This window comes from Leucopleurus acutus (genome assembly GCF_964270905.1).
Source record: "Leucopleurus acutus genome assembly, chromosome: 6".
Lineage (NCBI taxonomy): Eukaryota > Metazoa > Chordata > Mammalia > Artiodactyla > Delphinidae > Leucopleurus > Leucopleurus acutus.
Window position 1 is genome coordinate 111,169,035 of NC_139149.1, and position 15,561 is coordinate 111,184,595.

The 15,561-nt window shown below is 39.4% G+C and overlaps 1 protein-coding gene across 6 annotated transcripts in view; it reads left to right on the forward strand.

Moving 5' to 3' along the window:
• DIS3L2 (DIS3 like 3'-5' exoribonuclease 2) overlaps positions 1-15,561 on the forward strand; it is a 374,902-nt gene that overhangs the window by 118,040 nt on the left and 241,301 nt on the right. For all 6 annotated transcript variants that reach the window (XR_014326289.1, XR_014326290.1, XM_082841670.1 and 3 more), the window contains exon 6: positions 8,017-8,251. Coding sequence is in view for 4 of the 6 variants with exons in the window: in XM_082841670.1 (XP_082697796.1) it covers positions 8,017-8,251 (235 nt within the window). In the remaining 2 variants the exon portion in view is untranslated. The remainder of the gene's footprint in view (positions 1-8,016; positions 8,252-15,561) is intronic.

Here is a 15,561-nt window from a genome sequence, read left to right on the forward strand (position 1 = left end):
CTCACAGTCTTGATCTGTTTCACAAAGGGCTGGACCAGTTTACATTTATACCAGCAAAGTGTCGCGGTACATTCTTGCTAACATTTGGTATTGTCAGGATTTTTAGTTTTTGCCTGCCTGTGGGTTTGTGGTGATATCTCATTGTGGTTTTAATTTGCATTTCTCTGATGACAAACGAGGCTGAGCAGCTTTCCATCTTCTTTGTTTATTTGGCAGTAGAGAGCCACTATTTTGTTAAGTGCCTTTAAGCCTTTTCCCCATTTCTCTGTTGGATTGTCTTTCATTGATCTATAGCAGTTCTTTATATATTCTGGATTTGAGTACTTCTATGGCTTATCTTTTTAAATTTCTTTTACATTATTTTAGGATAAAAGGAAAAATTTACTTTTAATGGAGTTGAATTTATCATTATCTTCTTTCATGGCAGTGCTTTTTGGTTATGTTTAAAATGTATTTCCCTATATATTTTCTCAAATATTATTTTCTAAAATTCTGCCAGCCTTTTAGATTAGCGTCTTCCTTAGACATTTTCCATTCACATGGTTGCATCATGTCTCTGATTTAGCAAGTGTTCTTGTCTTCGAATTAGGGATATTCTAAAAGGCATTTTGCTATTCCTTTGCTAACACAGGGTTCCCCTTAAAGTACAGAAGTCATGCTACACCCACTCTCCTTTTCCAAAAGGTGTATCTCTTCTTCTCTGTGTCTCAGAGCTCAAGATTCTGGGCGTAGGCCTATTCCTTTCAGTGGTAAGCTTCTAATAGCCTCCTCTCAATTTCATCCCTAACGGTTTTCAGGGTTCCTCCCAAGTACTACTGAAGAGGCCACATTACTGCTCTCCGCCCGCCGCCAGAGATTGCAGCCTGTTGGAGAAAGGGGATCACCTTTTCCCTTCATTACACTGCCACACCACTCTGTCGCCCAATTTCACCTTCCAAAAGGAGACAATAGGTAGATTACAGATGTATCCATGGTAAAACTAACTTCAGGGTATATCTGACAAACATTTCTGTGTGTGTGTGTGTGTGTTTGTATTTGCATTTTCACTGTTTATTTTTATTAGCAGGTTATGTGATGCTCATCCTATCCCGTTCATGCAACAAGACTTGAGCGTGAAAAAGTTCTGTGTGCCCCAGCGACTTGGTTCCCTCACTAATCTGTTTCTGTCCTGTCCTCTGGAGACTAGACTAAATCTCCAAGGGAGAAATAACCCCAGTTGCAGCGTGCACTCAGAATAATAAGTGCAGTCAGCTGCCTCTCTCTCAGGTCTGTGGAGGAAACCAGAGGAAGTTTTAAAGTCCTCAGTTAACCAGGTCAGTAATATATCCGTTCTCCTGAGGCCTCCCTCCTTTCACTCCGAGCCCAGAGCTCTCCAAAATACTGACCAACCTGAACTGGTAGCCTCCAGCACCAGACTTTTTACTCCCCTTACTCTTAAATTCTTATAGAGTACTTTCTGTCTACTTGTAGATGTGCATTTTTCTGTGGAGGAAGGAGTTATAGCTTTCTTCTGATTCTCAGCAGGATCTGCTAAACTTCAAAACTGAGAACCACTGAGCTAGACTTTTCAACTCTTTCAAGGTCAGTCCCACAGAAGAAGGCCCCTTACTTTACAGATCCAGGGAAAATTGGGCTTCTACTTTCTAATCCACATATTCGTGTGTCTGGAAACTGTGCTGAAAACTCTCTTGCATCCTGATAGTCTTTTATATTCCTTTTTTCATTTTTCTACCCTTTTATCCATCAAATAATGTTTATTCATCAAATATTGAGCACCTAGATTGATTATGCAAGTTGCCATAGAATATACAGAGAGATATTATTGGTGAGCAAACAGCCTTAACAGATGAGGTAAATCACATACATAGATACCACTAGCGTAGTGAAAAAAATGAGAAGTGCCGTAGAAGAGGTGTGTATAAATTGCTTTGGGACTTTAGAAAAGGAAGAAATTACTCTGGTCTGGGGCAGGTAGCAGGGCATGAGGAGGACCTGAGAAGACTATGTGGTGGATTCTGGGTTATAGAAAATCCAAGGCATTTGGACTAGGTCTTGAGAGATGGGTAGAGTTTAGATGTGTGGAAATGTTAGATGCAGTATGCCGTCTCTGGTTCTTTATTCATTCAGATGAGACTTGAGTATATAATGTGACTTCATGGAGTTTATACTTATCAGGGAAGATAGACTCTGAACAGGTCATTTCCTACTTAATTGCTGTTCATTCATTCAACATATATTTGAGTGAGTACTAAATGCTATTCCTAACTCTTAGAATATAGCAGTGAATAAAATGGCCTCTGTGCTTATGAAACCCACATCCTAGTTGGGAGACAGAAAGTATATAATATATTGTCAGGTAAGTATATAATATATTATCAGGTAGTGATAAGTGCAGTGATGAGAAATAAAGCAGGGTAAGAAATAGAGTCATAACAGCGAGGTGGGGCTGTTTTAGTTAATGTGATCAGGGAATGCCTCTCTGAGAGGAGGATATTTGAGCAGAGACCTAACCAAAATGAAGAGAGCAATCCCTGTGAATAGCTGGGCAAAGAGTTTTCCAGATAGAGGGAACAGCAATTGTAAAAATCTCAAGATGGAAGATTTTAGTATTCTATGAATAGCGAGAAGAACTCTAGGATTGGAGTGTAATTTGCAGAGGAAGAAGTTGTAGAAAATGAGAATGCAAAAATAGATATGGGCCAGATTTGACAACACCTTGTGGCATGTTGATGAAAGGATGTTGGGAAGCTATTGCGAGAATGACATGATCTGATTTGTTTTAAAAAGATCACTCAAAGGCTTCCCTGGTGGCGCAGTGGTTAAGAATCCACCTGCCAGTGCAGGGGACATGGGTTTGAGCCCTGGTCTGGGAAGATCCCACATGCCGTGGAGCACCTAAACCTGTGTGCCACAACTACTGAAGCCTGTGCACCACAACTGCTGAAGCCCGCGTGCCTAGAACCAGTGCTCTGCAACAAGAGAAGCTGCCGCAATGAGGAGCCTGTGCACCGCAATGAAGAGTAGCCCCCACTTGCCGCAACTAGAGAAAGTCCGCCCGCAGCAACGAAGACCCAACGCAGCCAAAAAAAAAAGATCACTCTAGTTCCTTTGGTCCAAAATAGAATTCAGGAGACCAGTTATTACAGTAGTTCTGCAAGGAGATAAAGGTTGCTTGGATTTTTATAGTAACAGTGGAAATGGCAAGAAGATATATTTTACAGGAAGTCTCTCTTGATAATTGGATGTGGGGTGTGAGAAGGAGAGAGTCAAGGGTGATGCCCCAGTTTGGTGCCATCTGCCGAGAGAGGCAGTGCTGGGAGAGGAATGGGTTCTGGTGGGGACCAAGGGTTCTCCTGTTTGAGGCGCCAGCTGACATCCAAATGAAGATGTCAAGTAGGCAATTGGATATGTGTCTGGAATTTGGGGGAAGGGTTGAGGCGAGGCATTTAATTTTTGGAGTTAATAGCATATAGAGATATTTAAAGCCATGAGACTGGATGAAATCATCTAGGGAGTGAGTGTAAATGGATCCTCTCCCTAGTGGTGTTTAACATCTTCTTCCTCTGTTACCTATATCAGGTCAGATTTAAGTTCAAGTTAGGGGAAAATACTTCACAGATGGTGGTATTTACTTCCTAATTATAGTACATACACCAGTATAGTATTTACTTCCTAATTATAGTACATCAGGAAGTACTTTGGTTCTTTCTCTTTTTATGACATTTGTATTAATCAGTGGGTTCAGCTATTGTTGCTCTGGTCCACCCATTATAAAACTCCGTCCCCATCAGCATTTTGCAACCATTGATGGTCATCTTCTGCATCCATCATTTCAGTAGGGATATCAGAATGGTGATAATGAAAGTCTTTAAGTCATTCCTTCTTAGTTAGCTGAAACTCTTCTATAAAGAAGAATTTTACCTCATCAACTGTTTGGCTAACCTGAGGTACATTTTATCTAGGAAAAGTAGGATAAATGTTTAGAATTTTCTGAGGTTGACCAGAGAGAGCCCTTTCATGATGATTCCTGAGTCCTTTAGATGAGGCTCTAGTAGCCTGTGATAGCTTGCTTGTTTTTCCCATATGACAAGATCTTCCAGGTTCTTTTTTTTTTTTTAGTTTGTTTGATTGTTTGTTTATTTATTTGTGGCTGCATGTAGTTGTGGCGAGTGGGGGCTACCCTTTGTTGTGGTGCGCGGGCTTCTCATTGCTGTGGCTTCTCTTGTTATGGTGCGCGGGCTTCTCATTGCTGTGGCTTCTCTTGTTGTGGAGCACGGGCTCGAGGCACGCGGGCTTCAGCAGCTGTGGTGCACGGGCTTAGTTCCTCCGCGGCATGTGGGATCTTCCCGGACCAGGGATCGAAACTGTGTCCCCTGCATTGGCAGGCGGATTCTTTTTTTTTTTTCTATACACTTAAAATTTTTAATCCAGTACATTTTTATTCAACATTATGGCTGACATTTCATTAAGAATGAAAATGGCCGTAGCATCCTATAGCTCCAATAACTTTCAGTGCTTTAGTGATTTTTCTTTTTATTTATTTATTTATTTTTTAACATCTTTATTGGAGTAAAAAATATGGAACGCTTCACGAGTTTGCGTGTCATCCTTGTGCAGGGGCCATGCTAATCTTCTCTGTATCGTTCCAATTTTAGTATATGTGCTGCTGAAGCGAGCGTGGCAGGCGGATTCTTAACCACTGTGCCACCAGGGAAGTCCCCAGTTTCATCTTGTTTGTTTCCTTTTCTAAACTTGGGTTAGCCATTTCTCGTAGGAGTTCCACAACCCTCATTCTTAACCAATATGTGATATGGAACGGTTCTAGAGTGCCTGTTGCATCCAATGACTTTAAGGTGATCTTTTTTCCCCATAACATTTATTTTATTCTTGTTTGTACTGCGATAACAAAAATAGAATGAAAATACTTTAAAAATGCAATGTATTAATTTATATTTTAATTATACAGTTTTGAATGACTTGATTTATTCATTAAACCCTGCTACCATACAGCATTCTCTGCTTTAGTAACTCAAAAGTGAATTTAGTGCCTAAAACACTAATTCTTGAGTATAGGTAATCTAAACCATGGAGATTATCATAAAATCAGAACTGGGTTGGTTTTGAAATGTGCTGTACAGTTAAGCTTGCTGTACTCTGGTCATTGCTTTCTACTGTGCTCTTTTTCCCATTGACTTTTCCTTGAACTTTTGTATGTGTAAGCCAAAGCGTAATTCTTAATATGTTGGTAGGTAGAATCATGGTGATTACAGAATTCTCTTTATATTTTACTCACACACATATACATACATACAAAGACTACCTTTCACTGTGGGATAGTTGAGCCTTCAATTTTTTTTTTTTTTTTGCGGTACACCGGCCTCTCACAGTTGTGGCCTCTTCCGTTGTGGAGCACAGGCTCCGGACACGCAGGCTCAGCGGCCATGGCTCACGGGCCTAGCCGCTCCGCAGCATGTGGGATCTTCCCGGACCGGGGCACGAACCCGTGTCCCCTGCATCGGCAGGCGGACTCTCAACCACTGCGCCACCAGGGAAGCCCAAGCCTTCAAATTTTATAAAGTCAGAATTCTGGTTACCCTCTAATATTTTCTCCTTGGTCTGTGGGAACCAAATCCTTTCTGAAACCGTTAGCAGAAGAAATAAATACATAATAGAAAGTAAAGGCCTGGAACCTTTGTTTAACATCTTTCCAGAAGACTGCATTTTACCTCATATTCTAACTGTAGCATGTCAGTTGTTTTCTTTCACCCCTGCCCCCAGCTCTCTTCTTTCTGAGATAAAGTTTGTATGGGATGACACGTAAAAAAGAACAGTAGACCAGCGATTGTGTTGTAGCCACCGTGCTTTAGACGTAGGGTATGCAAATGTACCTCCTGCCTGTGCTTTGGGCTGTTCTGACAGTGCCCAAGGTTGTGTTAATTCTTTGAGGATGGTCAAGGGCAGATCTTCCTAAATGTTATTGAATTTGCTCGGCACATTTAAGGAAATTGAATGGATTTGCTGGTTTGAGTGATGTCAGATTTCTTTTTCTTCTCTAATTTGTCAGTGAATTCTGTTTTTTGAATGATATATTTTGGGTCAGGTATGAAACCAGGATTCGTGTTTCAAGGCAGAAGTGCAGGAGAGCTGGTTTTGTCATTGTATATTAATCTAAAACTTAGCTGTTGCTTCACTCTTATGTTCTCATGCAGGAAGGGGCCTAAGGGGAATCTTTTTAGAGATTTCTGGCTTAGCCAATTGAACTTTTTTTTAACTGTTAAAGAAAAGGAGCCTTGTTTGTTTGGAAATAATGAACAAATGTGGAAATAATGAACAAATTAATGAATGAACAAATGAATAAATCAGTGAGTCTGACAAGAGTCAGATTCCTGTTATCACATTTTCATGAAGTCATATTTTAAAACTTTGGGAATATACTTTTAGAGTCTGTGTTCTGATTGTGTGAATATCTTTGTAATCTTTTACTTTGATTTTCTGGGTGGATATTATAATATTCATTGGGGACAGTTATGTTAATTGGAATCTGTGACATTATAATGTTTGGAGAAAGATTTCTTTTAATAACCTTTTGTGCGTTGTATAAAATGAAGATCTTTCATTAAGCATGATCTTTGTGTGATCTAATTTGAACGTTAATCTGGTTTGTTGAAAGCAGGCATCTAATTTGAAACCCCAGAGTTAAAGTCAGAAAAATATTGGACTTCTCAATTATAAGCACATAGAGAAACTGCTAGAAGCTCACTCACTTCATTCAGATCTCCCCTCAAATGTCGCTTCATCCAGGAGGCATCCTCCCTAACCACCCTACTGGTAAACTAGCCTCAGTTTCCAATAACCAGCATTTTCATATTATATATTTTTTTCAGTAGCACTTACCATTATTAGACTTTTGATTGTGTGCACTGCTGCATCCTTGCCACTTAGAACAGTGCCTTACACCGTGAAAGTTACTCCGTACGATTTGTTGAATGAGTAAATTGTTCACCATCTGTCTCCTTACTATAAAATGTAGGCCTCATGAGGGTGCCTGGCATGAGGCTGGCCTTCCAGCATTTGTTTGAAAGAACGAAACGAGTGTGCTACCAATAGTGATCAATTCAAATACACACACACGTATGTATGATCACATCTTGATTATATGTTTAAATTGCACATAGATTTCTCATCCAGAAATAGATTATTAGAAGGATATGGTGTTCTAAGTAACATTTAGAACCTACAAAACCTGCTGTCTTTTTTGCTAATGTAGATGGGCAGATTTACATATAGGGTCACCTTTTTTTTTTTTCAGTGACTAAATAACACTGGTGTATGTTAATATTGTGCCCATAGAAATCAAAGGGTACTGTCATATGAGTGTCATGTGACTAACTCACTGAATGGATTAGTAGTGGATTCTTTTCTCCTATTTGCTTCATTTTGTTAAATTGAAAATTTTTGACATATTGTGTAATGCTCATTCTTATTTCTAGTGTAAATGTCTATCAGTTGTGTGCTTTCTATACTGATCTCAGGCCTCAAAATGGAGAATTAAGGGTTTATATTTTTTATGGGAACATTTTATAAACTCTTGTTCACACTTAATTTTTTTTCTATTTCATCTTACATTCTTGTGGTTTCATTTGGGAACACAGTGACAAACTATGTTGAGTTCTTTTATCATTTCCCAGCATACTAGTTGGTCCCATGTGATGGACACTTTGTGAAGCAGTGTGGTACTTCTGGTATTCAGGGCCTTTGTGGGAGAGAGGATGAAAATATACATCAGAAAAATAGAAGTGGATGTAGCATTAATCTTGGGCATCTTGAAGAGCTGGATTGATTGTAAGGTAATCTGTGCATCTGGAAAATAAAGATTCTTTGTCATACTACATGGTGAGTGTCCAGTGCTTCTGAATGTGCAGTTTTTTCCTTAGGAAAGAAAAATGAAAAAAGAAAAATCTGCACTTTCCCATTTTTCCCTCCAGTGATTTAGCAGAACTTTTCTCTTTTCTTCAGGTAATTAAACCAGAGAGCAATGACAAAGAAACAGAAGGTGCCTATGAATCAGATCTCCCTGAGGAGCTTTGTGGAAGCCATCTCCTGCAACAGTCCCTGAAAGGCTATAATGACAGTCCTGATGTCATTATAGAGGCTCAGTTTGATGACAGCGACTCAGAAGATGGACATGGCAACATGCAGAATGCTCTGGTTGATGGTGTTAAGAAACTCTCAGTTTGTGTTCATGAAAAAGGTGAGTTCCGGACTGATCTCCGACGTTTTATTTTAGTAGATTGTTTTAAGTATTGGAATTCTCTCTGTGCTACAGAATTAATCACACAATACAGTTGGTATCTTTCCAGTTTCTAACCTGTGGCAGCTTTTAGGAAAGGGGGATCTTTGACAGGCTTCCAGCTGCTGTTTGTGAGGAGGGGACAAATGCTGCTGGTGATTTGTGTGGTCAGTGGTTGCTGTTGTCATTTCCTAATGGGTTTTGCATTGTGTTGATAGCTAACCTTGAAATTTCCTGTGATGAGCCCAATCCCACCCTGTGGTTGATATGAACATAATTAAACCAAACTAAAATCCTTCCAAAGAAAGCACTTCGTTTTACCCTGGATTTTGCTTTAATTTTAACTTGGTACATTTCATCCTCAGTGGTGAATAGATCACCTTAAATTTGATAAGTAGATTATCTTTACAAAGTGTTTTGATTGTAAGCTTTTAAAAAAGCCAGTCTTGGGGCTTCCCGGGTGGCGCAGTAGTTGAGAATCTGCCTGCTAATGCAGGGGACACGGGTTCGAGCCCTGGTCTGGGAGGATCCCACATGCTGTGGAGCAGCTAGGCCCGTGAGCCACAACTACTGAGCCTGCACGTCTGGAGCCTGTGCTCTGCAACGAGAGGCCGCGATAGTGAGAGGCCCGCGCACCGCGATGAAGAGTGGCCCCCGCACAGAAACGAAGACCCAACTAGAGAAAGCCCTTGCACAGAAACGAAGACCCAACACAGCAAAAATAAATAAATTAAACTCCGACCCCCAACATCTTCAGAAAAAAAAAAAAAAGAAGCCAGTCTTATTTTCTCTGATCAAAATTTAAGCCATGGGTCCCCTGGATACTGAAAAAAGCAATTGCAAGCACATAGGCGAAGAGCTGTGACCAAGGGCCCTACCTGACTGCAGTCTGGAAAACTTAAGGGAAAGTAGCAATGAAAATTGGAATATTTCAATGTATAGATTTCTAGGAGGTTTTAAGTGCAGGGAATATGTTTTCTAGCCAGATTGATTTTTATGTATGTTATGAAATGGAAAATATTGACCTGGTTAGGCCAACTAGATTATGAGGGTTTTTTTATCAGGAAGAAGTTTCTGGCACAGTCCCCACGAAAGGCTAGAAGAAATGCCAGATTACTAAAGGAGGATGTTCAGCAGACACCCTGTGATAGGGACTGGTGAGCACAGTTCTCTGACATCCTGAAGAAAGCTGGAGGTGATTTCAGGAAGTGACTGCATAAGGATCACTCTGTGTCTTCACTGCTGATGAGGTAGTGATCTCGGGCAGCGAGCACTTTCTAAAAGCATGTGTCACTTTCTGGTGACAAGTGCTACTCATTCAGAAGGACTTCCCGACTTTGAAATTCTATCTGAATGAAGAGGATACTGCTTCCTCACTGCCCCACCTCACTGCTGACCTGAGGGCACCCAGGTTCTTTTGTTTTTGTGACCTGCTTAGATAACTAGTGGTTCCACTGTTCAGGGCACAGCCAATGTCATTTGGATGTTATTCCTTGAAAATTCCTTCTTCTGATGTTTCTTCTTTCTTCCTTTAAAAACAGTTTAATAACCAGGACCCTAAATAGCCAAATCCTCATCTGCAGGGTCACCAAGGGAGAGAGATATTTGAAGGACAAAGCCAGGGGAAGGAGTACTTTAAAACTTACTGGGTATTTGGCCCAAAACTACTTTGTGGAAACCTAGCTCAGGTGATTGAACTTGGAAGACCTCAGCAGCCTCTTTCCTCTAGGTTCCAAGTTGAAGGGATGAGATGCTTCAGTTTCTCATTAGTGATTGGTACCAATACAAGGGCAAGGAAATATTGATGGATGGAAGTGATGGCAGAATTGATGCCCAGGGTGGATATTAATAATTCACTTTATCCTTTGTTTGGGAAATTCTGATGCCAGACGTACTCTTGATTTGTCCTCTGTTGTAATTTTCCTCCATCTCTGTTGCAGGTAAGTGTCACTGAGTGCTTTACAAGTCCACCGTATGCAGTTTTTTTCCTTACTGTTTTTATGGTCTTCGTATGCTACTGTTATTTATATTGCTTCCTTACTGGCCCTGACTGAAGGAACAGCCTTAATCCTTCCCTCAGAATCTGGTACCAATTTCTCTTTCCTGCTAGCCTCTAAATAGAGAGTTTTGAAACCACATGGCTGTTTCTCATTTCTTGCCCTCTTGATATTTAGGAAAATTGCAATTTGCTTTTTTAAAAATCATGGTGTTTTTAAGGATATTTCAACCAGCTTCTCTTCTCTGGATAATATAAAATCTGGTTACAGTTAGGATGTTAGTTCTTTTTGCACCATTTAAGGGTTTGAAATTTGTTATTAAAACAAACCATAACCTTAAGAACATCATAAACTTTTCCTAAGACTTCTAGAAAGGTTCATTGCTTTGTGTTGTAATTGCAAATGGATTATTAATCCTAGTTCACACCTGTGTGCAAAAGAGTGATTTTTGTTTGAATATCATGTTTCTTTTACCCAAAGCAAACATGACATATTACATATGTCTACTTAGTATATCCCTTTTTGCCCGGGAAACATTCGTATCTTTACCATAACTACCAATTTCTCTGGTAATTGAGCAGGTAACCCCAGCTGTATGCAGCAAATGCCTATCATTGCATTCAGAGAAAAGTTTCTCCGGGCATCTCAGACCTACACAATAGTTTCTTCTAGGAAGACCACATGGGTCTGGATCATCCCCAGCCCTTGAGAGAATAGGCCAGAGACCTGGGCCCCTTTTGTAGGTCCAGCCCCACAGCCTCCCAAGGCCGAGCTTTTACCACTTCCCAGGCAATGGCCTTGTTGTCAGCATAGAAAACTGCCATCTGTGTCAAGACCGGGGACAACCCAAATAAATATTCTTTGGTATCGAGTATTTGAATAACGATTGCCTGATTAGCAAACTCCAAAGGATAAAACAACATCATGACTAATTGGTACAGTAGCTCTTTATCATACATCTTTGGGAACTTTAAGAACAGTTTTGGCCATCTGAGTCTTGGCGATGCTGACCTAATCAGGTTGTGATGTACTTTTCCTGTTCTCTACCTTAGTAGGGTCTGTCAGAGATCTTGTTCAGCTTTCTGGTCTGGAGAGAAGCTTCTGCCAGTACCCTGATGACTGAACATGGGTTTGAATGTAGAGTCGGTGACCCTCTAAGTTCTCACTTTTGTCTCTGGCCACCTTCAGCTCTTTTTTTGAAGGGAGAATCCACATGGAATCCTTGTTCCCTTCCGAGGTTTGAATCGATCTATTACTGCGCCTCCTGGGGCCTGCCCAAGTCAACCTTAGGAGTCAGGAAGAGCCCTTTTTTTCACACTTAAAATTCATCTCCTTCCAGCAACAGGCCTATTCATTGCCTAGGTTTAAGCTCGCTTTCCTTGGATAAAAAGTAACCGTATTTCCCTTTGGCTGAGAAAAGCAGATCCATATGATTATTCTCCTGTGATACTTTGGGGTTACTGAAATGCCAAGAACCCGTACTCCTGACTGTCTAGAAACCCTTCTTTCTCCGAGCTAATTTTTTTCATTTCCTTTCTGCTAGTGTTTCCAGATTCTGAGATCAAATCTTTCTTATGTTTTTGTTTCCTAGCTCTCCACTGTGTATAATGATGATTAATATAATTAGAAGACAGTTATGTTTGCTTCAGAAATTATATTAAAAATTAAATATAAGGCAGTTTCCCATCAACCACAATTTTTGGGCAATGTTTTGTGCCAGTGTTTTAAAGTATTTTTTTGTTTTTAAAAAAGAGTAAAGCCTTGTCCAGACCTATGTTAGAAGGATACAGTGGGAATTTTTGCTTCCCTGTCTTTTCTTTATTTATTTTTAGCTGCGTTGGGTCTTCGTTGCTGCACGCGGGCTTTCTCTAGTTGTGGCGAGTGGGGGCTGCTCTTTGTTGCAGTGCGCGGGCTTATTGTTGCGGTGGCTTCTCTCGTTGCCGAGCACAGGCTCTAGGCGCGCAGGCTTCAGTAGTTGTGGCACGTGGGCTCAGTAGTCGTGGCTCACGGGCTTAGTTGCTCCGCGGCATGTGGGATCTTCCCGGACCAGGGTTCGAACCCGTGTCCCCTGCATTGGCAGGCGGATTCTTAACCACTGCACCACCAGGGAAGCCCTTCCCTGTCTTTTAGACTGAGTGGGTGATGCATTCATATCATGTGTGATTCAGGTAGAGATAGATGGTCAGGACCTCCAATGTCTAAGACCTGTGCTAGACCAGCCATTCCTCCCTGTGAAGTCCATTATGGTTTATTACAGGATATTGAATATAGTTCCCTGGGCTAATACAACAGGACGTTGTTGTTTATCCATTCTGTATAAAATAGTTTGCATCTGCTAATCCCAAACTCCCAATCCTTCCCTCCTTTCCCCTACCTCCCCCTTGGCAACCGCAAGTCTGTTCTTTATGTCTGTGAGTCTGTTTCTGTTTCGTGGAAGTTCATTTATGTCATATTTTAGATTCCACATATAAATGATGTCCTATGGTATTTGTCTTTCTCTTTCTGATTTACTTCGCTTAGTATGATAATCTCTAGGTCCATCATGTTGCTGCAAATGGCATTATTTCACTCTTTTTTATGTCTGAGTAGTATTCCATTGTGTGTGTATGTGTGTGTGCATACCACATCTTTTATATCCATTCATCTGTCGATGGACATTTAGGTTGCTTCCATGTCTTGGCTATTGTAAATAGTGCTGCTATGAAAATAGAGGTGCATGTATCTTTTTGAATTATAGTTTTGTCTGGAATATGCTCAGGAATGGGATTGCTGGATCATATGGCAACTCTTTTAGTTTTTTAAGCAGCCTCCGTAGTGTTCTCCGTAGCAGCTGTACCTGTTTACATTCCCACCAGCAGTGCAGGAGGGTTCCCTTTTCTCCACACCCATGAAGCTTCTTTTACCTTCTCATTCCTGCCAATAGTTAGAATTATTCAGCTTTCTAGTTTTTTATACTCTAGAGATTAAGTTCTGTAAATTGCCTTTTCATATTGTTTGCCCATTGTTCCATCATAGTTACTGTTCTGTTGTTGATTTGCAGGCAGTTCTTATCTATTCTCTATAATAATCCCTTTTCCACTTTAGGCATCACAAATATCTTCTACCATTCTGTCCTTTAGTCATTTGTCTGTTAACTTTATGGTGTTTTTCACTGAACAAAAATTCTTAATTTTTCTGTGATAAAATTAATCATATACTTTATGGGTTTTTTTTTTAGTTTTTTGCATATTCCTAGGTCACATAGATGTTTTCTCATACAGTCTTTTATTAACTCCACAGATTTGCCTTTTGCTGAACTTCATGAAGCTGATTCTTTATTGATTGAGAGTATCATTTGGTTTCTCTCCTTTAAATGTATTTTTGTTATTGAACGATCCTCGAATTCCTAGGATAACTCCTACTTAATCCCAATATATTATTATTCTTTAAGTACAATATTGGATTTACTTAGGTAATATATAGTGTAGGATTTTTTTGTATCATGTTAAACGGACCTATCATTTTCTTATCATTATCTGGTTTTTACAGTCAAGATTATATTAGCTTCCTAAAATGTCCTGGTCATTTTTAAAAAAATTTTTAGTGGAGTATAGTTGCTTTACAATGTTGTGTTACTTTCTGCTGTACAGCAAAGTGAATCAGTTATACGTATACGTTTATCCCCTCTTTTTTAGATTTCCTTCCCATTTAGGTCACCACAGAGCATTGAGTAGAGTTCCCTGTGCTGTACAGTAGGTTCTCATTTATCTATTTTATACATAGTAGTGTATATATGTCAATCCCAGTCTCCCAATTCATCCCACCACCACCCCTTTCCCCTTGATATCCGTAAGTTTGTTCTCTACATCTGTGTCTCTATTTCTGCTTTGCAAATAAATTCGTCTGTACTGACGGTTTACTATTTTCCCAGAATAGCTTGTATAAGACAGGAGTTACATTGTAAAGCATACTCCAATAAAAATTAATTAAAAAAACAGGAATTAAGTCTTCCTTAAAATTTGGTAGACCTCATTGTAAAATTTTCTGCACCTGCTATTTTTCAGAAGGCGAGATCTTTGCTCTTTCAGTCTCTTTTATACTGATTGGTCTGTTCAGTCTCTCTTTTTGATGCCAATTTTGGCATAATTGAAGGGCAATTTATCCATTTGAATTTATGATCACATAGATATTCCTAATACTCATTAATATTCTTTAATTATTAAAATAACTCCTTGTGTTGGTATTTTTGCCTCCCTTTTTGTTCTGTATTTTAATTGTTTGACTCTTCTCTTTTTTCTTAACTCTTGCTTGCCAAAGATCTATCTTATTAATCTTTTCAAGGAACATGATTTTTGGTTGTGTTATTTTTCTGTTTATTGTTGATGATGTTGTTCTGTATATCATTGATATTTGCCCTTATCTTAAGTTATTTATTCCTTACTTGGGGGCGTTGCTTTTTTGTCCTTTTCCCAACTTCTTGAGTTGAATATGTCTTTTCGACTTCTCTTGTTTCCTTTGAAATATTTTTAAAGCTATAAAATTCCCTCTAAATACTTCCTTTGCCATACCTAGGATATACCTAGGTATATTTTTGTATACATGCATACCCAGATATGTATTTACACATAATAATCACTGATACTTATTGAACATTTACTGCGTGCTAGGCCCTAAGTACTTTATAATTATTCCTCATGACATTTAATTATTTAATTCTTATAGCATATCCAGTATATGTTCTGCCTATGTTCTCTTCTAGGAGTTTTATGGTTTTGGATCTTACCTTTAGGTCTTTAATCCATTTTGAATTTATTTTTGTATATGGTTTGAGGAAATGTTGTCATCTCATTCTTTTACATGTGGCTGTCCAGTGTTCCCCGCACTACTTACTGAAGGACTGTCTTTTATCCATTGTATATTCTTGCCTCCTTTATCATAGATTAATTGATCATAGGTGCATGGGTTTACTTCTGAGCTCTCTGTTCTGTTCCATTGATCTATATGTCTGTTTTTGTGCCAGTACCGTGCTGTTTTGATTACTGTAGATTTGTAGTATAGTCTGAAGTCAGCGAGGGTGGTACCTTCAGCTTTATACTCTTTTTTTTCCCAAGATCGCTTTGGCAATTGAGGGTCTTAAAGTCTGTGGTTCAGTATACAATTCAGGATTATTTGTTTTAGTTCTGTGAAAAATGTCATGGGTATTTTAATAGGAATTGCATTAAATCTGTAGATTGCTTTGGTTAGTCTGGCCATTTTAACAATACTAATTCTTCTAATCCAAGAGCGTGGAATATC